Source organism: Eriocheir sinensis, chromosome 2 (assembly GCF_024679095.1).
Source record: "Eriocheir sinensis breed Jianghai 21 chromosome 2, ASM2467909v1, whole genome shotgun sequence".
NCBI classification, from domain to species: domain Eukaryota; kingdom Metazoa; phylum Arthropoda; class Malacostraca; order Decapoda; family Varunidae; genus Eriocheir; species Eriocheir sinensis.
This window is the reverse complement of record NC_066510.1, coordinates 5,504,105-5,531,177: the sequence shown is the minus strand read 5'-3', so window position 1 is coordinate 5,531,177 and position 27,073 is coordinate 5,504,105. Positions and strand designations below refer to the sequence as shown.

Here is a 27,073-nt window from a genome sequence, read left to right as displayed (position 1 = left end):
AAAGCTCAATCATCAGTGACTGAAAATAAAGTAAAGGTGCCCAATTTCAAAAGAGCTAACTTCGTAGAAATCCGACAAAAACTCACAGAAATAACACTATCAGATTACTGCAACGTAGAGTATGCCTGGCTAAGTTTTAAAATCACTTACTCACTCAGCAGAACACATTCGTCCCCTTGTGCGAGAAGCGAATTAACACTAATAAAAGCCCACCGTGGTTTAATAGCGAAATTAAACAATCAGTCAATGAGAGAAAATTGTTTTACAGGTTAAAGAAAGAACAAAGCATGCCCGAAAACATTAGACTTTATAATGATGCCAGGCGACGAGTAAAAAGACTAGTAGGTCAGGCAAAGCGTAGATACGAAGAAAATATTGCAGCCAACTGTAAAAATAATCTGAAATCTTTCTTCAGTTACATAAACAACAGAAAGGCGATCAAAAGTGGTATTGGACCTTTAACAAACAGCGACGGTGCACTAGTGACTGACAGCCAACACATTGCAAACCTCTTAAACAATTACTTTTCCTCGGTGTTTAATACTAACAGTCTTCCTCTCGCTACCACCAACACCAGTACTATTGTAAATCTCGAGCATGCATTGCCTAATTTTGAAATAACAACCGATGAAGTCCTTAAAGCTCTCCATTCACTTAAAACAAATAAAAGTCCTGGACCTGACAAAGTATATCCAACTCTGCTGAAAGAAACAAAGAGCGAAATACTCTCCTCCCTCACAACCGTATTCAATATGTCCTTGCGACAAGGCATCGTCCCTTCAGATTGGAAAAAGGCTAACGTGACACCGATTTTCAAGAAAGGAGACAAAAAAGTACCAGGTAATTACAGGCCCATTAGTCTAACTTCGGTTGTAGGTAAGCTACTTGAGGGCATAATTAGAGACAAAATTGTGAATTACCTTGAAAGCCACTCATTGATTGGGGACTCACAACATGGCTTCAAAACAAAAGATCCTGCCTATCAAAACTATTAACCTTTTATAACGACCTCTTCACTGTTTATGACGTAACCAAATCACTGGACGTAGTCTATCTTGATTTCCAGAAAGCGTTTGATAAAGTCCCGCATCATAAATTACTTTACAAATTAAAGCAAATAGGTATTGACGGTCAAGTAAACCAATGGATCGCGAATTGGTTGAGCAACAGACAACAAAGAGTAGTGATTGACGGATTTAACTCAGAGTGCGCCTGTCACTAGTGGCGTCCCTCAGGGCTCGGTCCTTGGCCCAGTGCTCTTCATTATTTACATCAACAACGTGGATGTTGGACTCAATAACCGCATTAGTAAATTTGCAGACGACACAAAGATTGGCAACTCGGTTCTCACTGACGAAGACAGGCAAAGCCTCCAAGAGGATTTGCACAAAATTTCAGCTTGGTCGGATAGATGGGAGATGCCCTTTAACGTAGACAAGTGCCAGGTCCTTCAAGTTGAACGAGGAATAAGTTCGAATACGAAATGCGAGGCGTTAAACTCAAAAGCGTTCAATGCGTCAAAGACTTGGGGTCAAAATCGCGTCAAACCTCAAATTCTCACAGCAATGCATCGATGCAGCAAATAAAGCGAACAGAATGTTGGGCTTCATTAAAAGAAACTTTGTATTCAAGAATAAAGATGTAATACTCCGCTCTACAACAGTTTAGTCAGACCCCACTTGGAATATGCGGTACAGTTTTGGTCTCCCCACCATGCAAAGGATATTGCTAAATTAGAAGGTGTTCAGCGTCAGACGAAAATGATCCCTTCCTTGCGCAACAAATCCTACTGAAGAAAGGCTTTCTACCCTTAACATGTTCTCTCTTGAGAAACGTCGCCTCGAGGAAAACTGATCGAATGTTTTAAAATACTTAATGGTTTCACGAATGTAGACAGATCAACACTGTTTATGATCGATGACACTTTTGCGAGGAACAATGGCGTAAAACTCAGATGTAGACAAGTAAATTCAGACTGCACCAAATTTTTCTTCACCAACGTTGTAGTGCGAGAATGGAATAAGCTTCCACCGTCAGTGGTCCAGTGTAACACGATTGACTCCTTCAAAAATAAGCTCGACCGTCACTTCCTTCAACTTAATATCAACTAGAGTAGAAATGCAACGTTTTGGAGTCTTCTGATTAATGTAAAATCACTTAGGTTTAAGGACAGACCACCAAGTCTGGACCATGGGGTCTGTGTGGTCTGATTTTCTATGTAAATCTATGTAAATCTCTCTCTCTCTCTCTCTCTCTCTCTCTCTCTCTCTCTCTCTCTCTCTCTCTACTTGCTCCTCCCTCCTCTGTCAATGTCACTACCATAGCAGTCATCAGAGTCACTGACACTTTGATTCATCCGCGGTCTACTTCTGCCCGGAGCAGAGGAACTGCTTGATGCGTCACGAGACATGACAGATGTATTCCGAACAAAAGTGGAAAATGGTCTGTGGCCTTCAGTTGGGCGCGCACTGAGACGAATGAGAGTGTGTCCAGATGCCAGATGCCTCCACCATTCTTCTGAGTCAAGAACTGGCGGTACATTTGAAACGTAGGAAGCGTAGAGTGTGATGATCATATATATGATCCCTGTACGGGTGGGGCATGTGGTAGCGCACTTATATATACGATCGCCGTAATCTAAGGGTTAATACTCCTATCTCCTTTACCCTATCAACAATATCTAATCATTCCCTGCACTTTTCACGTAAAATTGATTGAATTTAGATTTTCTGCAATTAAAAACGACAAAATTTAACCTCTAACTCAGTCCATTTAAGCCTGCGCCAGACATTTAAAATTTGCGCTATGAGCAAAACATTGCTCGGGGATTATTTCTAGATGGTATAAGAACATTTTTAACCCAGTTTTGCAAAATGCTATATATTGACCAAAACCACCCCCCAGGTGTCGCGTACCCCCTTAAGCACAGTTTTTATATACGTTCCACCTGCTGTGCATATATCAAGCGTGCCTACTGTGTGTATATATATATATATATATATATATATATATATATATATATATATATATATATATATATATATATATATATATATATATATATATATATATATATATATATATATTTGGAGAAACATATAGTTTGCTGCAAAACATTTGAATGGCATTTCACTATTTGGATGGAGACATGATGAAAATAATAACAACATTGATTAGACCAAGGCAAGAGTATGAAATGGTTGTTTGGTCCCCCCACAAGAAAAAGGACATGAGGAAACTCGAAAGGATACAAAGGACTGCAACTAAGATGGTACCAGAACTATCAAGTTTGTCATACGAGACTAGATTGGAGGAACTGAACCTACCAACACTCAAAGAGAAAAAAGAAAGAGGAGACCTGATAGCACTGTACAGGAATACAAATGGAATGGACATGTTGGACATAAATGATTTAACTGAGATGGAAGGGAGGAGGCAACTAAGAGGACACTGCAAGAAATTGAAAAAGGGAACTTGTTTGAAAGACACAAAGAAGTACAGTTTTCCTCACAGGGGTGTGGATACATGGAATGGAGTAAGCAATTATATTGTTGAAGTGGGCAGTTCATAAAATGAAGGAAAAGTTGAACAAATATAGATTGGGAGACAGGACTGTCCGAGCTTGAGCTCAGGCCCTGTACATAACCTACTACAAATAGGTAAATAGGTAAATACACACACATACACACACACACACAATGAAAAGAATGAAGCAAGGTCAGAAGAGGAAAAAAAAAAAGGTTTTCTGGAGAGTGATAGACATGGACCTAAGGAAGTGGTACAGAAGGGAAGAGGAGACAGCTTGAAGGTGGCATACACTAATGTGAATGGGTTAATATTGTCAATGTTAGAAATAGGAGATTACCTGAGTAAGGAAAAAACAGATGTTACGGGGATTACGGAAACAAAATTGACTGGTAGTATAGATGCATTTAACTTGGGGGATGGTAAATATAATGTATGGATGAGAAATAGAGAAAATAAACAAGGAGGAGGAGTGATACTATTGTTGAAAAAAGAATGGACAGTGGAGGGTGTCACCTATGGCGAAGGGGAAGCGGAGGTCTTGAGTGTGGGAATAAGACTGCAAAGGGGAGGATGCAGAAATATCATAGTGGTGTATGTCCCCCCAAAAAACAATTCATGGACAGAAGAATTGTACAAGAAGAACTTGGAAGATACATTGGATTGCCTAAGGAGATTGCTGGAGGAGATGGATAAGATTCTGATAATGGGAGATTTTAATTCTAAGGAAGTGTCATGGGAAAACTGGTCAACAGAAGGATGTGAAGCTTCATGGGGGAACAAGGTTTTGGAATTGGTTATAGATAACGTCCTCACACAGTGGGTGGAGGAAAATACAAGATTCAGAGGAGAAGACAAGCCATCCAGATTGGACTTGATAATCACCAGGGAGCCAGATATCATAGAGGAGATGAACTATGAGAGCCCTATAGGGAAGAGCGATCACGTACTTATCGAGTACATATTACGAGAAGGAGGTAAAATAATCAGGAATGACGACTACAGGAAAGAATGGTTTAACTTTAATAAGTCAAATTTTGAACAACTTGGGAAACGTTTTGAGGAAGCACAATGGGATACTTTTTTTGAGGCTGACAATGTGGAGGAAAAATGGGCTATCTTTCTATGGATTTACAATGAAGGAGTGGAAAAGTGGGTACCAAGGATGAAAGAAGGCCAGAAATCAGGAGAAGAGTGGTGTAATAGAAAGTGTGTAGACGCCAAGGAGGATAAGGAGAAGGCATGGAACAAATGGAGAAAAATAGGAGAATGGATCAATGGAATGAGTACAAAAGGAAGAGAAATGCTGATGTCAAAGTAAGAAGAGAAGAAAAAAGGAATTTTGAGAAAAATATTGTAGATAAGTGCAAAGACCAGCCAAAACTGTTTTATAAGTTCATAAATGGAAAGTTGAAAAACAGAGATGAGATTCAGAAAGTTAAAGTTAATGGTGAAACTTTTGATAGTATAAGTGAAATAGTAGAAGTGATGAATAATTGTTTCCAAACAGTGTTCACAAGGGAGAGTGAGTTTGAAGGTGTAGATGAAGTGCCAGGGAATAGAGTGGGTCTGGAGAGAATACAAACATCAGCAGATGAAGTTAGAAAATTATTGGAAGAATTGGATGTGAGGAAATCAGCAGGACCGGATGGTATATCAAATTGGGTGCTAAAAGAGTGTAACCAGCAAATAGCTGAAAAGTTGAGCAACTTGATTAATGTCCCACTAGCACAAGGGAAGGTACCGAGAGACTGGAAATGGGCTAACATCGTCCCAATATATAAAGGAGGAAGTAAGGAGGACCCACTGAACTATAGGCCAGAGTCATTAACAAGTGTAGTAGCAAAGTTGTGTGGGAAAATTATAAAAAAAAACATGGGTGGAGTATTTAGAAAAAAACAGTATATTAACAAATAGTCAATTCGAATTCAGAGGAGGACGGTCTTGTGTAACTAATCTGATCAGCTTCTATTCAAGAGTAATTGATATAATACAGGAAAGGGACGGTTGGGCAGACTCTCTGTATCTGGACTTAAAGACGGCGTTTGATAAAGTACCACACAAGCGATTAATGTGGAAACTTGATCATGTTGGAGGTCTGGGTGGTTCAATATTGGAGTGGATTATGGACTTTTTGACAAAATGAAATGAGAGAAATGAAAACAGTAATTAGGAATAATAAATCAAGCTGGATGGAAGTGACCAGTGGAGTCCCCCAAGGATCGATGTTGGCTCCGATTATGTTTGTAATATATATTAATGACATGACAGAAGGGGTGACAAGCTATATGAATATGTTTGCTAATGATGCTAAAATAATGAGGAGGGTGGCTAATGAAGAAGACTGTGTAGCCCTGAGCCAAGATCTCGATAGAATATGCGAATGGTCACGCAAATGGGAAATGACATTCAGTACAGAGAAGTGTAGCGTGATGGAGTTTGGAAAGAGCAGTAGACGAATATCGGGGAACTACTCTCTGAGTCATGAAAGAATCATGAAAAAAAACTGAAGAAAAAGATCTGGGAGTGATCATAACAGACAAGTTATCCTTTGGAAAACATATAGACCGGATAACTGGGGAAACATACAATCTTCTGAGAAACATAAAAGTAGCATTTACATATTTAGATGAAGAAATGAAGAAACTATTAACATCGATGATATGCCCAAGACTGGAATATACAGCATGAGTGTGGTCACCTAGATTGAAGAAAGAAATTAGAAAGTTGGAAAGGATACAAAGAGCAGCGACTAAATTACCGGAAACTCTGAGAGAACATACTTATGAAAAAAGACTGGAGAAACTGGGACTAACAACACTGGAGAGAAGAAGAGAGAGAGGGGACCTAATAGCATTGCACAGGATACAAGAGGGATTGGAGAAATTGGACAGGAAAGACTTAGTGGTATGTGACAGAAGTGTAACAAGAGGCAATGGTAAGAAATTGAAGAAGAGCAACTGTAGGAGAGACATCAAGAAATACAGTTTTCCATACAGAAGCATAACAACATAGAACGGACTTGACGAGGAGACTGTGTGTGCAAAAATGATTCATGAATTTAAAGCCAAACTGGATAATAAGCGTTATGGAGACGGGACAGCACGAGCCTAGTACGGTTCTTTTCCTGTATTTCACAACTAGGTAAATACACACACACACACACACACACACACATATATAATGTGTAAACAGAAACAAACTGAATGGAAAGGAACACAACTGGAAAAATATAACTACAAGCTGTACATGAAAGAAAGAACAGAAGGAAAAGGAGGAAGGGGAATGATACTGACTAAAATGGACTTAAGTTTTGGAAGGTAAAATAGGTCTAGAAAATACTGAAATCATCACTATACAAGTTTTGCTTAGCAGCAATGCAAAGAAAAAAATAACAGTAATTTATATTCCCCATAACATGACACACTGGACAAAGGAATCATATTGAAATAATTATTGATAGATATCAAAGTATTCTCATTCGTATTTAAATACAAGGAAAAAGTAATTGTATTTTACAAATTATCTGATGAATACTTCAAAATTGATGATCAGAAATAACAGCCGTTTCTTACACATTGTAAGGTAAGTGTGATATCCCTGTGCTGAATACTGGCACCAGTCATAAGTCAGTGTTCATAAGCTCATTTTCCTGTTGTACAACTTTAGAACAGTGCTATATCCAGTTATGGAAAGTAGGTATTTTTCAATGAAAAGTATTCATGAATACTTCCAAGAAGTAATTGGATTTGCATTCAAATTAAAACCATCTCAGTGAATTCATATTCGTATTTGTATTCGTTGAAATTTGGTGTTTGTATTTAAATGCATAACTTTTGTATTTACTTCATCCCTGCAAGGGAGTGAACTGGGAGTTGTTTGAAGCAGATGAAAATTGTTGGGATTCAGTGAATTTACCGTACCCAACATTTTGTGTTTCTCGCAAGACACTGAACTCCCCCAGGACAAACTCAACAAAACCACAACAACTTACCACCCTATCAGAGGTGCAGGCTTCCCTGCAAGCGCCTCCCAGAGTTACAACGATAATTCTAACAGGCCTGATAGTAAAACCTAATTGTAATCACAGTAGGAGGGCACTTATCTTGAAGGGTTTCAAAAGAGGTTGTCTCTCGAAGGCTCGTCCCAGAGGGTATTGTGTTCCTCGAGTCAAAGAATAAAAAAGCACTGCCACGAGTTAATGTGGAGCAGCGAGCGCTGATGTGTTTTCTGCTTGCCAGTTGATGAAGGAGTGTATGAAAACCAACCACGTGGGTCTGAAGAGGTGTTTTGAATTTCCCTCGCCAGATGGTGTGGGTTTTGACCTTCTCTGTTTCCATCAGTTAAATTATCCTTGCTCTTTAATTATAATTCAGCAAGGGCAATTATTTATTATTTCACGAAAGGAAACACTGAACTATTGTTATTCCTTTCATGGTAAATATGGTTAGTCTTCAGGCAGTGAATAAGGTGATTCTGTCTCGGCCTGGGAGCCGATGAGCGAAGTATTTAAGTACCATCCACGGCTTATTTGAGCTCAGACGATACTCATAGTTGGCTTGAGCCCTCGGCCCAAGACTAGTTCCATAAGGGAAATAGTTAATTTGTCTAATCCCCCGGTTAACTGACCTAATTCCTGACAAAATACTTGGGGAGAAAGTTACTGGAAGTGATAGAGTAGCCTTATGACTCAGTGGGTAAAAGAGGAAACTAGACATAAAGGCAGAGACGAACCATGAATGCCTATTTGGAAAAAGTGACCATGAAATCCTAGAAGTTGCACTGGATGAAGAATGTCAAGATTACTTTAAAGAAGAACATAAAAATAAGAAGAAAAATTATAACAAGGCAAAATATAAGGAAATAAAAGCTTTTTTAGTAGTAAAAATTGGATGATGATGGAGCAATTAAAGTGTGTGCAAGAGAAGTACAACAATTTCTTAAACGTGTACAATGAAGGAGTAATTTGATGTGTGCCTTCTATGTAGTAAAGAAAAAAGGAAAAAAGTAAAGGTTTAATGCAAGATGTTTTGAAGCCAAACAAAATAGAGACAGCATGGAGAATTTGGAAAAGAAGAAAGAATAAAACCATCATAGAAAGATACAAACATCTTAGAAATGACTATACAAGAGTGAGAAGAGATGAAGAAAAAAATTACAGACAAATGTAAGGGTGAAGCAAAATTGTTCTATAAATGCCTTAAGAGTAAACTAAAAAGAGAGTAAGAGCATAATAAGGATAAGGGATGATGAGAGGGATATGATGATAAGAAGAAAAAAAAAGTGGTGTTAATTTTTTTCCAAAAGGTATTCAATAATGAGTCTGAATCTGAACCCATGACGATAAAAGAAAAAGAAGTTAAAAAACTGGAAAACATAGATGTGGAAAGAAATAATTTATTAAACCTTATGAAGTCACTGGATGGCAGAAAGCCAATGGGACCACTTGATACATTGGGCCAGGCACTAAAGGAATGACCCTTTCTTGAGATTCCCATGGGTAACCCTGCCAGGTGGAGGGAGTTAAAGAGTTAACGGGTTCCTGTTGCATCACTACTGCTGCACCACAGGCCAGCTTCAAGCATTTAAGTAGAATAAGTCAAGACGTTCAAGTATGAGAACATCATCATCACCATTAGAAACAATAAAGTGAAATGTCATCTGTCAATATTTTAGAGAGAAAAGGATGCATTAAGAACTTCCATCATATGCAATGAAAGTAGTCAGGAAAATATTCCTTATAAACTGCAGATCATGTGACTAACTTTATCAATGCATTCTGTCCTTGATGAATGAAAACAATGAGAAGTAAATTTCGACTTACAACCAATTTGACTTACAGCTGGCCTGTCAACCCTCAACCCCGTCGTAACTCAGGAACTGCCTGTGTCTCAGTTCAGCTTTTGGGAAGTTTCTTTCTCCTGTTGGGTGCTGACTAGTGTGGTGTGAACAAACTGGTGAACACACACTAATATCCAGGGGTGGGCAGCATCACGGTAGGCTACTTGTATCAGTGATAAATGTCAATCGATACTTTTGTACAGGTATTAGTATCATGGTCTCAGTCCTCCCCAAAGATCGGTCACCGAGCTCTGAGCTCCTTCCGTAGGGGAACGGCTGGCTGTCTCAAGAGAGACCCGCAGCAGACCAAGAGGTGAATTACACGCACACACACACACACACATAGATGGAATCAAGCTGTAATTTGTTGATGGGGCGATGCCCCCCCTCTCTCTCTCTCTTTCTCTCTCACACACACACACACACACACACACACACATACACACACAGTGCAGGGACGAGGTATTAGGAAGGAAGAAAGGAAGTAAAAAAGAGAACAGACAGTGGGATGGATGTGAGGGGGAGGCAGGGAGGGGAAGGCAGGAGATCCTGCGTCCCAGAGCCGAGGTGGTGGTGAGACAATGAATGCATTAGCCAGCCACTTGGCAACTCAAGGGAAGAGGAAGTAGAAAGTTTGGAAAGTTTTGTTTAGTCGGCGCAACATCTGTGGTCATATGCCGGAGAGAGACAGAAGGGGAAGGAATTATAGAAGGGAACAGATCCCAGGAGACGGGACACAACCCCCGATTAATACCTGGTACCCATTCACTGCTGGGTGGACAGGGGCGTAGGGTATCGGAAAAGCCGCCCAAATTTTTTTCCACTCCACCCAGGAATCGAACCCAGGCTCTCTCGGTTGTGAGCCGAGTGTGCTAACCACTGCACCACGAAGCCCCCACGAGGGAAGAGGAACTCCACACACATACAAATATATCATTTCTTATTGTTTTTGTTATTTTTGGTTAGAATTGATTGTTACTGTTAAGTACAAATGCATGCAAGACATACTTACATTATTACACAATAATAACATTGAGTCAAATAAGACACTGTATCATATCAGTCCTACATTTTAAAAATAATTGTGCAATATCTGGGAAGAAGTAACTCATGGGCTGGCTAAAGTGAGCCAGGACGCACTATGCGCGTCCTCGGATATGGTACGGAGCACGCAAGGACGTAGTCCTCGTGTTGACAGGTAAGCACCCCTAGTGATCAGCTCATGCACCCCCAGGTGTGTATTTACCTAGTTGTAATTTTACAGGGTCTGGGCTTACGCTCGTGTGGTCCCGTCTCCATATCTATAATTATCCAACTTTTCCTTGAAGCTCCGCACACTCTTCGCCGATACTATTTCTTCACTTAATCTGTTCCAAACCTCTATATTTCTTTGTGGGAAGCTATATTTCTTTATGTCTCTTGAGCATCTTCCCTTCCTCAACTTTTTACTATGTCCTCTAGTATTCCTGCTGGAAGGTTCCTCTCTTAGTAGCAATTTCTCGTTATCCACTTCTTCCATTTTACTCAATAGCCTATATATTTGTATTAGGTCTCATCTTTCTCTTCTTTGTTCCAGTGTTGGTAAGTCCATTTCCTTTAGTCTCTCTTCATATGTCAGTCCCTCCAGTTCTGGAACCACTTTTGTTGCCATCCTCTGTATTCTTTCTAGTTTTTTTAAGTGTTTCTTCATATGTGGAGACAACACTGTTTCTGCGTATTCTAGTTTAGGTCTGATCATAGTAGTAATTATTTTTTTCATCATTTCTTTGTCCATGTAGTGGAATGCTATACCTATATTTCTCACCATGTTATATGTATCACCGAAGATCCGATTTATATGACTTCCTGATTGCATATAATCTTGCATTATTACTCCCAGGTCTCACTCTTCATTTACTTTCTTTAATATTTCACCATCTCCCATTTTATATGTCCATTTTGGTCTTTCTACACTTTTTCCCATTTCCATAACATGACATTTCTTCATGTTGAATTTCATCTCCCATTTCTGACTCCATTTCAATATCTTGTTTAGGTCTTCTTGCAGCTCCTTGCAGTCTTCACTGTTTCTTACATGTCTTTGCAGTTTAGCATCATCTGCGAACAGGCTCATGTAGCTGTTTATTCCCTCTGGCATATCATTAGTATAGACTAGGAAGAGTGCTGGTGCTAAAACCTACCCCTGGGGCACTCCACTTTCCACTGTTCTCCATTCCGATCTAGTGTCCTTAACCACGGTTCTCATCTCTCTTCCTCTTAAGTAGCTTTCCATCCAGCACTTCATTTTCCCTCTCAATCCTCCTTTATTTTCTAGTTTCCACAGCACCACACTTTGGGAACCGGTCTCAAACAATTCTGTGTACCAATGCCCTTCATTGCTAATACCTATGGTTGTGGGAAATTGGTGGTGGGAAATAAAAGTCCTCCACCTGTCTTTGCAGTGAGATTGGAGATGGGAAATAAAAGGCCTTGATCTTTCAGTGTCATTATTGTTGGGTGAGCAAGCTGTGACCATTTTTATTATCATTTTATTTTTCACTTGGCCAGCATCCCATAGTACTATAGAGTAAGTAAATGAATGAAATATAAATGAATGAAGATGAAGACAAAAAATGTAAAGAAATTGTTACTGACCTCTGACCATAGCGACCAAAGCTGCAGCCAGGACCAGGTTGTCAAACACAGTGGTGGTTTGAGCTACACATGAGGCTATGGTGTAGGGGCAGAAGAGGTAAACTGCGCTGACGTAAGCCACGCCAGACCACAGGGACTCGGACGTCAGGAGCAGCGGCAGAGCATCAACGGAGTACTTGTCCACATTTTTCTTCTGTTCTATGAGCTGCAAGACAGTTTTGAGTGTTTGAAGGAAATTGTGATCTTTCATTCTCAATTGTCAATGTAAAAACAAAAACAAAAAACAAAACAAAAAAAAAACAGGTAACTCGATTTACGCATGTATTGTGTCCTTGAAGAGGTTGCATAAATAAAAAAAAAAACAACGTAAATCAAACAAGAGGTAGGTTTCTATCGAAAAATAAATATTCACTTCATTCAGTGGAGAGAGAGAGAGAGAGAGAGAGAGAGAGAGAGAGAGAGAGAGAGAGAGAGAGAGAGAGAGAGAGAGAGAGAGAGAGAGAGAGAGAGAGAGAGAGAGAGAGAGAGAGAGAGAGAGAGAGAGAGAGAGAGAGAGAGAAATATATCCATATCACCGAGATGTCCACTCAGCCTCACTCGTGTGAGGAAGAAATGATTGACACCATGAGCGACTGGCTAGTATTGGTACCGGTACCGAGCAGTCTGGTACCGGTACCGTACCGTATAGCTGGTGCCGGTACCTGCCCACCCCTATTGTTGAGAAGCGTGGCAGCGTGTGTACTGTGTTGTTGTTCAAGTGGCGCGCGGGAAGAACTGAGCTCAGCTGTGTGGCTGATGCGCCGTGTGAGTCCAGTTGCGTGAGACATCTGGTGGTCACTCCATAAAATATCGCATATAAGTGAAAAAAAACGTGTAAATTGAACATTTATTTGGATTTTGGACCCCGCATTATTTAAAAAACGCGTAAACCAAACTCATGTAAATCGAGAGTTACCTGTAACATCAAACAGGTTTTTTTCTTCATCTTATTTGCTAGTGTTCTAGTTTTTGCTTCGACACGCCTGACACATCATCACACAACCACCACGCTACAACACGGTTTCACCAAGCCGAACCATACTCGGATACTCCACATTACACCCAGCCATATCACATAGTCACACCACAAATTGCACTTAAATTAAGGCCATCTTACATCGTAACTATACATCGCCGCTATAGTAAATCATTTTGCACAACACCACTTCGCACACATGAAAAACTAGTGTTTTCTATTTCATCAACCTTTGTTATTAAGAATAAGTCAGGGCTCAATCTTATAGTTGTCAATGCCACACAGTTTCCGATAATAATGTTACTGAAATCGACACAGCATTCTGAAATTACTATATCAGTAAAGACAGTAGCCACAAAGGGACCAACCTGCCAAAAAACAGCAACACCAATCTCCAGTTCACCGTTCACGACTGTCGAGTGGTGCGTGCCCGACCACACCTCGCGCCTCTCTCCCTGTCCAGTACGCGTACAGTACAAGTCAGTGGGTGGCCAGGCCCCTAACCCTAACGACCCATGGGGAGCACGTACACCCTGACAGACCCTTGGCGTACCAGCTGGGGTACGCGTATGCCAGGTCGAAATACCCTGGTCTAAGTGATAACACACACACAGGAAACAACAGTACTTTTCTTCTCCCTGATTCTTAATATATATTAGGGTAATTACTAACCCCACCAGGGTGCCCCACTAAGCACAACAATTAAACAGTGTGATCCTCTCACTCACGACAAGGAGAGACTGAGGAACTGAGGAGAGCTGAGTGACCGGTAGTCAAGCCTCACCCGTTTGTTTCCTGTACAGTACAAGTTAACAACCTGTATCAACAGGACCTAAACAAGTGTCTATCCTTCAGATAACACTTCACACCTTTTGTTTTACTCTTGACTACTTTTTAATTGCTTATTTAAATTGATTTGCATATAAATACGAGGAATAAACAAAAAAATATATACGTGTATAAACCCCCCAGAAAATCAAAAAAGACCCCCAAAACCCAGGTTTTTTCCAATCCTGATTGTAGGTACTTACTATGTAAATTAGTTGGGACAAAGATTGGGACTGGAGAGGGGGAGGGGGGTTCTAATCTGACTGCTGTGATTGTGAGTGCATTATGATTGTTCTGAGAGGTGTTTATGTACCCTGTTTCTGAATATGTCAACTGTTTTGTGTCAATACTGTGTTGGGCTGACTTGTTTCAGTCATTTTGGGTGCATGGCAGAAGTGAGTGCTTCAATGAATCAGTGTTAGCATGGTTTGTGTAGTTTTTGGTTGGTTGTGTGTGTGTTCCATGTGTTGCATGTACATGTGTGCTGTGATTAAGTTACTGTTTCTTGAAAGAGTAAAAACTTATTAATCTGAGTTCCATCAACCCAAAGTTCCCAATAGTATACACTTTTCACTGAATTCCATGATCTAAAACTCCCAATTTTACAATTTCCTTTACATCAGAAATCTGTAATTGAAAAAAACTAGTCAAATTTTGCAGACAGGTTTATGATTAAAAAGAAAACATTGTTTGATAATTGGAGTGCTGGAAAAAAAAAGTTGCATATTAATGGACAATTGCCGGTAGTAAGCAGATAGACACTTGCCAAAACGGGCACAAGCCACTCCTAGTGAGGTATATGCAGGAGGTGAGGGGGTGCAGCAAGCCTATTAGAGACCCTCTTGTGACCTCACTTTCAGTCTCCCTATTGTCTCATCAACACCAGAGACTAGTTCAGCATGCTTTCTAAAAACATATTCTTTTACTTTCCATGCTATGCTATACAGTGTCCGTGAAAAGTATTGCGTGCTACTGTCCCGAAATCTCCGAATTTTGATGTGCTAGGCTATCATACAGTGGAGCCAATTCGCGCCCTTTTTGTACGTCTTGTATTGCTGCCATGAGCGCGGGAAAAGTGAGGGTATGTCTGTGGACTGACATTTCCTGCCTCAGTGCTCAGTGAGCGGCTGTGGAGAGAGGGTGTATGACAATTGCTTCCATTCCATAATGCCCATTATACCTCTTTTTCCTCCCAGCCTTCCCATTTTTATGCTACTGTATCTGCATGGCTCCAGACAACATCAGCAATGAAGGAAAGGCCAGAATTTCGGCATGGAAGACTAAAAATATGCCAACAAAAGAAATTTCCAGACGTACGGGGCGACACGAAAGCACCATTCGCCGCCTGATTGCAGCTGCTCGTACCCTCCCTCCAGACACCATACCTCTAAGAAAACCAGCGTCTGGGAGGCCAAGAAAGATATCCAAGGCGACTGATATCCTCATGAAGCGTGAGGTTATGAAGGATCCGTGGATTACAGCTTGTGAACTGAAGAAGTTGCACCCAGATCTGTTAGGAGATGCCTCAGAGCGAACCATCATGGAACGGCTACAAAAGGAGCTTGACCTACCAACATTCAGGCCGGCCGACAAACCCCTTCTTACAAAGCAGATGAGAAAGAAGAGACTTGCATTTGCACGCAAATACAAGGAGTGGACTCGAGAGCAATGGAGGAACCTGCTTTTTAGTGATGAAAGCAGATTCCGATGCACCAGAACACGGCAAGGGAAAGTGAGGCGTCCTTGAAACTCCAACCGCTACTTGCCTCAGTACACAAGTAAAACCGGGAAACACCCTCCTAGTGTAATGGTGTGGGTTGCATTTAGTGGTGATGGCAGGCATGGAGGGTTGTATTTCCTTCCTAAGGATGAAATGATGATGATGAAATGTTCAAGAAAAAAAGGGGGGCGTGCAATACTTTCCGCAGACACTGTATAAATGCAACACACACATCATTTCCTTAAAATCTATCAAAATTCACAACAGCTTTAGTAAAATATGCCTCAGAGTCCTCAAATAGGAGGAACCTGAAATGCCCCCAAACTGGACTCCACTTTTGGTTAGTTCATTCAGCTTTTCTTTATCAACTGCAAAATTTGCAGTCTTTGCATTAATTTCCATTGTGTAACACTATCTACTTTAAGCCTCCCCTCTTCTCATCAAAACACAGGTGTCAGGGCCAACTGCCAGTAATCTTACTCTGTTCCCTTCTACTGTCTCTGTTCTAAATTTTCATTTAAAGCTGGATGTTGCATCTATGCATGCAAAGACATTACTAGCTCTGGTGCCCATGACCTTGATTCTTCTGAATTTTCCACCATCTGGCTAAGACTTAATTGCCATTCTATTACTAAATACATCTGTGCTGTTTACTTCTTACCTAACTGTACCACCTAAGTATAAAAAAAAAAAAAAAAAAAAAAAAAAAAAAAAAAAAAAGTGGAGCACAACTCTACTAACTCTCTTTCATGAATTTCATCTTATGAGATTTCATCCTCTTTCACTGACCAGCCTGGTGAACAACCTTATACCTTTGCTCTCCTCAATGATCTAGAGCAGTTGGTTCAGCACCCCCCACACATGAGCCATTTAGTCAGAATGGTGAGCGTGCCAACTGCCAAAATGGCAGTCTCATCCTTCTCTTTCTAGATGGCTCATTGTCGACACACCCAACATTCTAGATCTTTTCCTAACCTTTAACTTCAGCTTACTCTGTTATGCTGTTCTCTCCGTTGGACTCTTCCGATCACAACCTTAATTCTGTATCCTGTCCTATCACTCCTGCACAGACTAAGGACTAACCAAAGAGGCGGTGCTTCTGGCATTTTGTTTCAGCTCGGTGGGACAACTTGAGAATGTACTTTTCTGATTTCCTGAAGAATGATTACTGCTTCCAGGAGACAGACCCCTCTGTGTGTGTGCCCAGCACACCACTGAGGTGATTTTCTCTGGAATAGAGGCACACAATTCACATTCCTTTTTTAATCTTCATGCCAAAAAGCCTTGGTTCAATCACATTTCTTCTTGAGCTGTTAAAGATGGAGAGGCAACTTGCAAAAGGTACCAGAGCCTTCATTATGCTGCTAATCATCAATTTTACATTTCTTCCCGGAATTGTGCCAAATCTATTCAACAATAAAAATTCTTTCATCATTAGAAAGTGCCACAACCTTCTCCTCTAATTCTTCCAGATTTCTGGCACCTAGCCAAAAATATCTCCTCCAATTTCACTCCTTCATCCTTCCCTCCTCTCCTTAATCCTGATGGCAGCACCACCGTCACATCTGTCTCTAAGGCTGAACTCTTCTCTCAAACTTTTCTAAAAATTCCACTCTGGACAATTCAGGGCATATTCCTCCTACTCATCCCCACTCTGACTCCTTAATGCCTATTATTAAGATTCTTAAAAACGATGTTTTCTATGCCCTTTCTGGCCTCAATCCTCAGAAGGCTTATGGGCCTGATGGAGTGCCTCCTATTGTCCTTAAAAACTGTGCTTCCATGCTGACATCCTGCCTGGTCAAACTCTTTCATCTCTGCCTTTCAACATCCACCTTTCCATCCTGCTGGAAGTACGCCTACATATCGCTTGTGCCTAAGAAGGGTGACTTCTCCAATCCCTCAAATTACTGTCCTATAGCTTTATTTTCCTGTCTTTCTAAAGCTTTTGAATCAACCTTTAACCAAAAAATTCTTAAGCACCTGTCAACTTCTGACCTTCTCTCTGAGTGCCAGTATGGGTTTCTCAAGGGGGTTTCTACTGGTGATCGTGCCTTCTAAACTGACTCCTGGTCATCAACTCTTGGCTGTTTTGATGAAACTTTTGCTGTTGCCTTAGACATCTTGAAAACTTTTGACAGAGTCTGATACATATCTTTGCACCTACAGATTCTATCCCTCTCTTTGTTTCCTTTTTGCCTGATCTATATATCTCTGCTGTGGTAGATGGTAAATGTTCTTCCCCTAAACCTATCCACAGTGGTGTCCTGCAAGGCTCTGTTCTATCTCCCACTCTCTGTGTTTATTAACCCCTAAAGGACAGGTGATGGGTTTTCTGGTTGCCAGGTTAAGGGTGAGTGATGGGTTTTGCCGGTCTGCCTTTTTCCATTGTAATTTTAAAGTTTGCGTAGAGATTTATGGATCAACGTGATTCCTAGGCTGCCACGCAACTCCTGCGTGCCATTCTCAGTGTTTCTATGGCTGTAAAACGGCAGGAGGAGAGTATTTTGGTTCTTCCTTGTCTGATTCCAAGCCCAAGTGTCCATGGCTAGCAACCTCGATTCCTCATGAGCCTCCTCTTGCTCCTAAAAGAGCTCCCAGTGTGAATGCAACAGGGAGAGAGCTGACTGACTTTTTCAAGCTTTGAAAGTGGTGTTAGTGGTGAAGACAGTGACATCAACAACACTGAACTCCAACCCCTCGTCTTATCACGAAGGCTGAGCACCGTTATTGTGTAACCTCAGTTTGGTGGCCATCCTGTCGATCAATCTCATTACGGTGATGGTGGAAGTGAAACTGAGGTCCCTGAGGATGCATCCCACCACTCTTCAGGGCTATCATCAAGAATATGAGGGTAATGAAGGGGCTTTGCAATAGGGTCAAGTGTAGGGAGTGGGAATCCTCATATATTTAGAGCTATTGATGCAGAGCCGTGAAATTGATCATGGAAAGTGAGCAATTATTGGGAAAACGTCAGAGCATTGCTGTACATGGAGAACTGATTTCATGTTACATCCCCACCCTTTATAGTATTTCCACATGAAACTGACAGGTGGAGTGGTGGTGGCAGTGGGGTCAGCCCCGCCCTGCAGCTTGACAACGTTGTACTCCAACGGTGTCAAGTGTTGTGGTATTTATACAAAATCTGTTATTATCCTAAAAATTAAACAACCTTAACACTATATGACTTTATTGCATTATCCAGTTATTTAATTAAATTCATTTAAAGGTAGTAAATAGCTGACATATGAGAGGAAGCGAGAGGTGTTGATAGTGTGTGACAAGGTGCGAGGCGGGGCTGACCCTGCAGCCGCCACTACCTACCCGAAGGTTTCATGTGGAAATACTATAGCGGTTAATAATCTTTCCAAAATAAACTGTCTCATCCACTCCTTGCTGATGACTACTTTGCATTACTCAACATATTTCAACAGAAGACCCTCCCTTCAGGAATCACATGGCTCCAGGCAACATACTGCAGTACTTAGCTTCAGACCTTGCCATCCTTTCTGAAGGGGGCAGGAGAACCTAGTGACATGGTTTCAATGCCTCAAAAACTCAATTTCTTTACTTGTCAACTTGACCCAGTCTTTCAAACACCTGTCTCCCATTCTTCAACAGCACTAAGCTGTCCCTTCTTCTACAAGAAGCATTCTCAGTCTGATATACTGGAAACTTCATATCTCAACTCTTGCTAAATCAGCTTCCTCAAGGTTAGGCATTCTGTCTTGTCTCCGTCAGGTCTTTTCTCTCTCTCATATGCTGTCTATGTACAGGGGCCTTGTCGGCCCTCATTTCGGAGTATGAGTATTTAAGAGGGCTCCACGCACACACAGCTGTGCTAGACAGAGTGGAGTCAGTGGCTCTTCATCCCATCATCTCGCCTCTCTTTACAGCAGTCTTTTACCATTTAAATTCTGCTGCAATGTTACATCTCTTTCTATTGTTTACTGATATGTTCATGCTGACTGTTCTTCTGAACTTGCTAATTGGATGCCTCCCCCACTCCTTCAGCCCCACTGTAAATGGGATTCTACTCTTGCTCATCCCTATTCTATTCAAATCCCTTATGCAAGGGTTAACCAGCATCTTCATTCTTTTATCCCTTATGCTGGTACACCCATAATTGACCTCTCTTTTGGTCTCTTGTTCTTTTCTCTGCTGCTGGAGCAGTGCATAGCAGGCTTTTTTGTTGCTGTTTTTGTTTACTGCCTTGTGCTGTCTCCCTTGCTGCAAGTCTTTCTCCATATATTTCAGAAATTCCTCTAGTCCATGGTGCATAATACAAGTTGCCTGTGAATGACACATGCTGATAGAGCTTGAAGGATTTGATGGAAAGGAACCAACGTTTCAGTAGTGATAAACACTTAATACTTCTAGATGTAGTGTGTTCAAGCATAGGTAATGACACTAACATAATTTTCTCCACCTGTCAACACAACCTTCCTGACAACTATCCTCTCTTTCTTAGTAACACAGCACAGTTTGGGCATTCTGTTTCATCTGTAACTTTTTTCCCTCCATGCTAGTATCTATATACATGACTCTAAGGAACATGATCATTATGGTCATGCTGATAAGCAACATTTACTCACCTGTTTTCTGCCGTAACTTGCAGCAACTGTTGCCAGGCAAGCTGCAGTGAGGAGGTCACAGGCCACAAACACCAGTGGGAGGTAAGACTGCCACGTCCTTAACAGATCATAGAGAAGGCAGTTTAAAAAGAATTCCATACAGATCATGTCCACAAAGCATTGATAAAATAAATACTTATTACTACAATAATTAATTCAGCTTCTATCTCTCATCTCAGTACCATACACTGCAACAAAGCTATCAGAAAGCTCACCCTAAATTTAGAGTTTCATGTTTGCACACAGAAATATAGTATAATGCAAGAATAGGGCAGGGCCTCTGGCAGGACACAGAGGTGGCAAACACCCAACAACTGTTTTCCAACAATTATTAAAGAATGGATTCACTTTTCTGCCTTGTGAACACTTTCCTTGACTTGTAAATAGTAGAAATGCAAAAAATTGGCATGAGTATCAGCTCAAGGTCCTGTCTTGTCATTCACAGTAAAAGTTGTCGATGCACTGGTGGTCTCAATTCCTCATATTTCCTAACTCCTCATAAGGGCTTGGAGGTGTCAACCAATTTCCAGGAGATTTTGTGAGGCATTTATTAAACATCCCAAAGCTTGTGAGTTCTCCCATGTCTTGTGAAGTATTGAGGCGATGAAGGGACTTGGAAGTTCATATGAATAGCAAGTTGTTCAGTTCTTATGGAATGATGTAATTTTTTCCTGGATATTGTATGAGAGCTTGCAGAATAAAGGGATGCATGGGATGTTTACATAGGTTCCTCAGGTCTGAGTGAAGAAAAGAAAGGAAAGGGAAGAAAAGGAGAGAGAGAGAGAGAGAAGAGGTGAGGGAGGGCATGGCCGCATGAGTGTGTGGGAGTGTGGAAGTTTGTTGAGTGACCCCTTGAATGGTTTCTGCGCCACCGTTCTCACCATGGTGCCGCAGACAGTTTGGAAATATACGGCCGGGTACAGACATGCAGACAGAACACCGTATCGTAACAAGGTTGTGTTACGTGACTAAAATATGCGTACCAAGGTGGAGAAATATGAGGTCAGTAACCGAACCTCGTCGCATCATGAACTTTCATGCGTCCCACCTCGCTGAATCGGAGGCAGTCCATGTTTGGATGATGTGCTGTCTCCCATTTTTTTTTTTTTGGGAGGTGTCCTGATACCCTCCTCTTGAAAGGCAGGAGGAAATACAGATGAAGGAAGATTGTTCCAGAGTTTACCAGCGTGAGGGATGAAAGAGTGAAGATGCTGGTTGACTCTTGCATAAGGGGTTTAGACAGTATAGGGATGAGCGGGAGGGGGGGAGGCATGCAATTGGCAAGTTCAGAAGAACAGTCAGCATGAAAATCTCGATAGAAGATAGAAAGAGAATTTAAGAGGTAGAAGACTATCAGTATGAGGAGGAGAGCTGATGACGAAGAGCCTTAGCCTCCACTCTGTCCAGAAGAGCTGTGACATGAGATGCAACAAGGCCCCTGTATATGGACAGCATCTGTGCAGGGGAGAAGAACCCAGCCTCGAGGAAGCTGATTTAGTAAGAGATGAGATATGAAGTTTCTTAGCTATTTCTATCCACATAGCCTGAGCCACTAATGGACTGTGGCCATCGTTAAGGCCTTAAGAAAGCCTACAGGTGCTACAGGCAGCACCTAAAAAAAATTTGTGCCCCAAATATTTGCCGTTGTTTTGAGGGTGCCAGATAAACGAGGTTCTACTGTATCAAGGCAGCCACTATAAATGAAATTTCCCTGCACCACTAACAGGCTGGGGCTTTCCAAGAGGCCCAAGAGAGCCTACAGTGTTACAGGCAGCGCACACACACACACACACACACACACACACACACAACCACACAAAAAAAACTTTTTAACCTATGTTTTAAAGTATTTTATAAGAAATTAGACTAAGTTCTCTAAACATTATAAGTGGCATGAAATTTAATCTCAAATGGTTGGACCCTGTCCGTAGACCCTATGTTTGCCATCAGAATCTCTTTAAAGAAAATACCTAATGAGTCACACTTAGAGTCACACTACCAGTATTATTTTGCTGATGGTAAACACATGTGTGGGAACAGTGCCTTGTAAGACTTAGTGAACAAACCACTAATTTTAAGTTGTGGTTTAAATGATCATCAATTTATTTCTCTCAGAGGTATAATGACAAACATTAACGAGTGCCCATGAACAGCACACACACACACACACACACACACACCAGGGGTAGAGCGTCTGGCTCACAACCAGAAGGACCAGGTTTCGATTCCCCGGCCGGGTGAAGATAAGTTGGGTTTATCTTCTTTCACGTGTACCCCCTGTTCACCTAGCAGTGAGTAGGTACGTGACATCAGGCAAGGAGTTATAACCTTGTTGTCGCGGTGTGTTGTGTGTGAGTGGTCTCAGTCCTACTCAAAGATCGGTATTACGAGTTTTGTGCTCTTCCGTAGGGGAACGGTTGGCTGTCTCGAGAGAGACCCGCAGCAGACCAAGAGGTGAATTACATACACACACACATACACACACACACACACCATGCGGTTGTGGAATTTGAAGTAACAGAAAGAGAACGATTGACCGAAAAGAGGATCACAAAATTGGGAGAAGCAACTACTGTAAGGCAGACTTTGTTAGCATGAGAACTTTTTTTGAAAATGCAAATTGTAGTGGGCTGTACAAAGCCAAGAGTACACAGGATAAGTGGGAGGAGTTTTTAAAGCTATACAAGGAAGCCGAAAATAGATATGTCCCTAAGGTAACCAAAAGGGATGTTGGTAAAAAGGAGTGGTTTAACAAAAGATGCGAGGCGGCTAGAAAGAGAAAGGAGGAAGCTTGGAAGGGATGGAGGAGACGAAGAAGAATCAACTCGTGGAACGATTTCAAACAAGCAAGGAATGAATATACAGTACTCTCTCGGGTTTTGCGCTTGCTTCGTTCCGAAGGTATAGCGCTAAACTCGAGGATTGCGAAACTCGAGGTATTGAAAACACTGAAAAAGCGCTTATCTGTACCGACCCGTGGAGATTTTTTTTCTTCTTTTTTTTTTATTTTTTACATGTGGTCTATGGCGCCGGTAGACTATCCATCTCGGCCTGATGATTGGCCCCGAGCCCGTCATGGCACAGGCAACTGTTTATAGTGGCGCCATTATAATTGGCTCATGCTGCCCCCTGGAGCTCACTTTTTTCCTTCTCTACTCCCTTGTTATCTCAAAATACATACCTCGGAAAAAGGATGAAAACAGGAAGAGAGAACGGGTCATTCTAAAGCCACAGATGAAGCCTTACAATTGGCTGAGCTCTGAAAACACGATTGTGATTCGCTGGGAGTCCGATGACGTCATCGCCGGGACTCACCCTGTCAGCGGCCTCACTGCCTTATGGCGGGCACACACAACCCAGCCTGGCTCGTCTGGCCGTCTCATAGTGGGCAGGGCTAAAGGCCTTCAGTCCATGTGTGTGTGTGTGTGTGTATTTCGTCCGGCCTGGCCTTATGTGGCGGCCGGATGGCCGTCAGTCTGTGTTTGAAAATCCCTCCGGCGCGGCCTCACGCCTCACCGCGTGTGTGGCTCATTAAGGCAGTGTCACACTGGCCGTTTTTCTCTAACCGTTGTGGCTACTGGCAACGGCCAAGCGCCTATCCGTGAGCGAGTTGTCGGTTGTCCGTAAGCTGGTGTCGCACTGGGCCTTTTTCTTCCCGCCACGTTGGCGGCAGCTTGGGGAACCGGCAAATCCAACTTTTCCTGGTGTGCATCACACACAGCCAAGGTTGGTTGCCCGTATCCACATCCACAACGTAAACAAAGCACTTGCCCTGTATCAACATGGCGTCGTCTGCTAAAGTAAGGGCTCTCGCGGCTTGTGCTGCCATTACCCAAGTTATGGACTTGTTGCATCAGTTAAATGGAAGGAAGCTGTTGTGGGTGTGGCGTGTCTGTGGTTCCTCCGTGCCAGTTCTCATTGTCACCACTGCGCGTGCGCGGCCAACCCACCCATCTTGACTCCGACCACATAAACACGTGGATTGAATTTCAACAAAGACACACACACGCTCACACGCATGCATACACCAGATTCATCATAAACCATGGCAGATGTTTCTCACAAACAAAAATGGCTTTGCCATTTCCTAGAGTGTGTTAGAACTTATTTGGTGAGTGGTTCATACAAACCAAACACACCCAATGGCAAGAAGAGAGCAGTGTTAAAGATGACTGCTCTCTTCTTGCCAGGAGCTAGGTTTGGTTCATGTGAGTCACTCACCAAATACGTTCTAACACACTCAAGAAATGGTGAAGTCGTTTCTGTTTGTCAGAAACATCTGCAATGGTTCATAATGAGTCTGGCTTGTGTGTGTGTGTGTGTGTGTGTTTGTTATTCAATCCATGTGTTTATGTGGTTGAGTCTTGATGGGTGGGTTGGTCGAGCACGCGCAGTGGTGACAATGAGAACTGGCATGGAGGAACCACAGGCATGCCACACCCACAACTGTTTCTTCCTTCCATTTAACTGCAGCAACAAGTCCACAACTTGGGTAATGACTTTAGCAGACGACGCCATGTTGACACAGGGCAAGTGCTTTGTTTAGTGTAACGCACACCAGGAAAAGTTGGAGTTGCCGGTTGTCCAAGCTGCTGCCAACACGGTGGGAAGAAAAAAGCCCTGCGTGACATCAGCTTACGGATAACTGTGAACTCGCTCCCGGTTGTGCGTACGGGCGTTGCCCGTAGCCCCAACGGTTGGACGAAAACGACCATTGTGACAGGGTGAGCGTCGGCGATGACGTCATTGGACTCCCAGCGAATCACAAGCGTATTTTCAGAACTGTCAGCCAATCGTAAGGCAGCCGCCTTCATCCGAGGCTTCAAAATGACCCATTCTCTCTTCCCGTTTTCTCTCTCTCTCTCTCTCTCTCTTGCCATAGCCACAATGTTTGGAGGAAAATGTCCAGTGTGTTACGACCTTTAAAGGTAGCGTGCATGACGCCGATGGTAAGTAGACATGACCCGTACGTGTCCAAGCAGTGCAAAACTCAGGGTGATAATGCGCGAAAGTCGAGATGGTAAGAATTTAGGACTAACCGCGAAACTCGTGGATCGTGAAACTCGGATAGCGTGAAACTCGAGAGGGTACTGTACAAAGATTAGAAGAGAAGAAAAACGGAAATATGAAAAAGATATAATCGACAAGTGCAAAGACCAACCCAAACTATTCTATAGACATGTGAACGGCAAATTAAAGAATAGAGAAACAATCGATAAACTGAAAATGGATGGAACTACATATGAGGACCCAGCAGAGATGGCAGAAGTGATGAACAACAGCTTCCATAGAGTTTTCACAAAAGAAGACGAATTTGTACAACCACCGGGCCAGGAAAGAGGAAGGGTTATGCAGGAGATACAGTTAACGGTGCAGGAGGTCAAGGAAAGCTTGAACAAGCTGAATGTAAGAAAGGCGACGGGGCTGGATGGAGAATCAGGGTGGATCTTGAAAGGATGTAGTGAGCAACTTGCAGAGAAACTGCACTCCATAATGAACGCCTCCCTGAGGGAAGGAAGGGTACCACTGGATTGGAAGAGAGCAAACATAGTACCAATTTTTAAGGGAGGCAAGAGAGAGGACCCATTAAATTATAGACCAGTATCACTCACTAGTGTGGTTGCGAAGATATGCGAGAGGCTGGTTAAAACAGGTGGTCGGATTTTTTAGAAAGTGAGAAAATTATCTCGGATTGCCAGTTTGGATTCAGGAGAGGGAGATCTTGTGTCACCAACTTGTTATGTTATTACTCAAGGGTGACAGATTTATTACAAGAGAGAGAAGGCTGGGGGGATGGGGTATACCTGGATTTGAAAAAGGCATTCAACAAAGTACCGCACAGAAGACTAATTTGGGAAATTAAAAACAGAGGTGGAGTGGGTGAGGGACTGATTAAGTGGCTGGAGGACTTCCTAAACAACAGGGAAATGAGGACAATAATTAGGGACAGGGTTTCCAACTGGTGTCCTGTGATGAGTAGGGTCCCACAAGGTTCGGTGTTGGCACCAATTATGTTTGCTGTTTATATAAATGATATGGTGGACGGAGTGACCAGCTATGTGAGTTTGTTTGCAGATGATGCAAAGCTATTGAGATGAGTGAATGATGTGAAGGACTGTGAGCCATTGCAGAGGGACCTGGATAGAATATGGAAGTGGAGTGGTACATGGCAGATGGAGTTCAACCTTGGGAAATGTAAAAAAATGGAGTTTGGTAGGAGTGGTAGAAGGTGTGAATATGATTATAAGATGGGAAGTGAGATAATATGCAGAAGAATGGAAGAAAGAGATTTGGGAGTAACTGTCTCAGATAACATGTCAACAGACAAACACATTAACAGGATAACGGGACAAACTGTGAATTTGCTGAGGAACATAAGCACGGCATTTGTGTATTTGGACGAAGAGATGACGAAGAAAGTTACAATGATAAGGCCAAGGTTGGAGTATGCAGCAGTGGTCTGGTCTCCTCACAAAAAGAAGAACATAAGGAAGCTGGAAAGAGTGCAGAGAGTGGCAACTAAGATGGTACCAGAACTTAGAGATCGGACTTATAAGGAGAGACTCAATAGCATGGGGCTCACAATCCTGGAGAGAGGAGAAAGAGGAGATTGGATAGCGGTGTACAGGGTGGCGAGCGGGGTGGAGCATTTGGACAGAGAGGACCTGTGTGTGTGGAACGAGAGAGAAACGAGAGGACATGGAAAGAAGTTGAGGGCGACCACGTGTAGGCGAGATTTGAAAAAGTTTATCTTCCCAAACAGAAGCATTGAGCTATGGAATAGACTGGAGGAGGAGGAGGTGGTTTGTGCAAGAAACATTCATGATTTTAAGGAAAAGTTGGACAAGAGTGGATATGGAGACGGGACAGCGCGAG

General features: G+C 42.1%; 1 protein-coding gene across 4 annotated transcripts in view; it reads right to left on the bottom strand.

Annotated features, from left to right (window-relative positions):
* The window catches only part of LOC126998797 (phosphatidylinositol glycan anchor biosynthesis class U protein-like), an 89,809-nt gene that overhangs the window by 21,187 nt on the left and 41,549 nt on the right, over positions 1-27,073 (bottom strand). For all 4 annotated transcript variants that reach the window (XM_050860849.1, XM_050860879.1, XM_050860859.1 and 1 more), the window contains 2 exons: positions 20,159-20,255; positions 12,001-12,205 (listed from right to left, as the gene is read on the bottom strand). In XM_050860849.1, the coding sequence (XP_050716806.1) occupies positions 12,001-12,205; positions 20,159-20,255 (302 nt within the window). The remainder of the gene's footprint in view (positions 1-12,000; positions 12,206-20,158; positions 20,256-27,073) is intronic.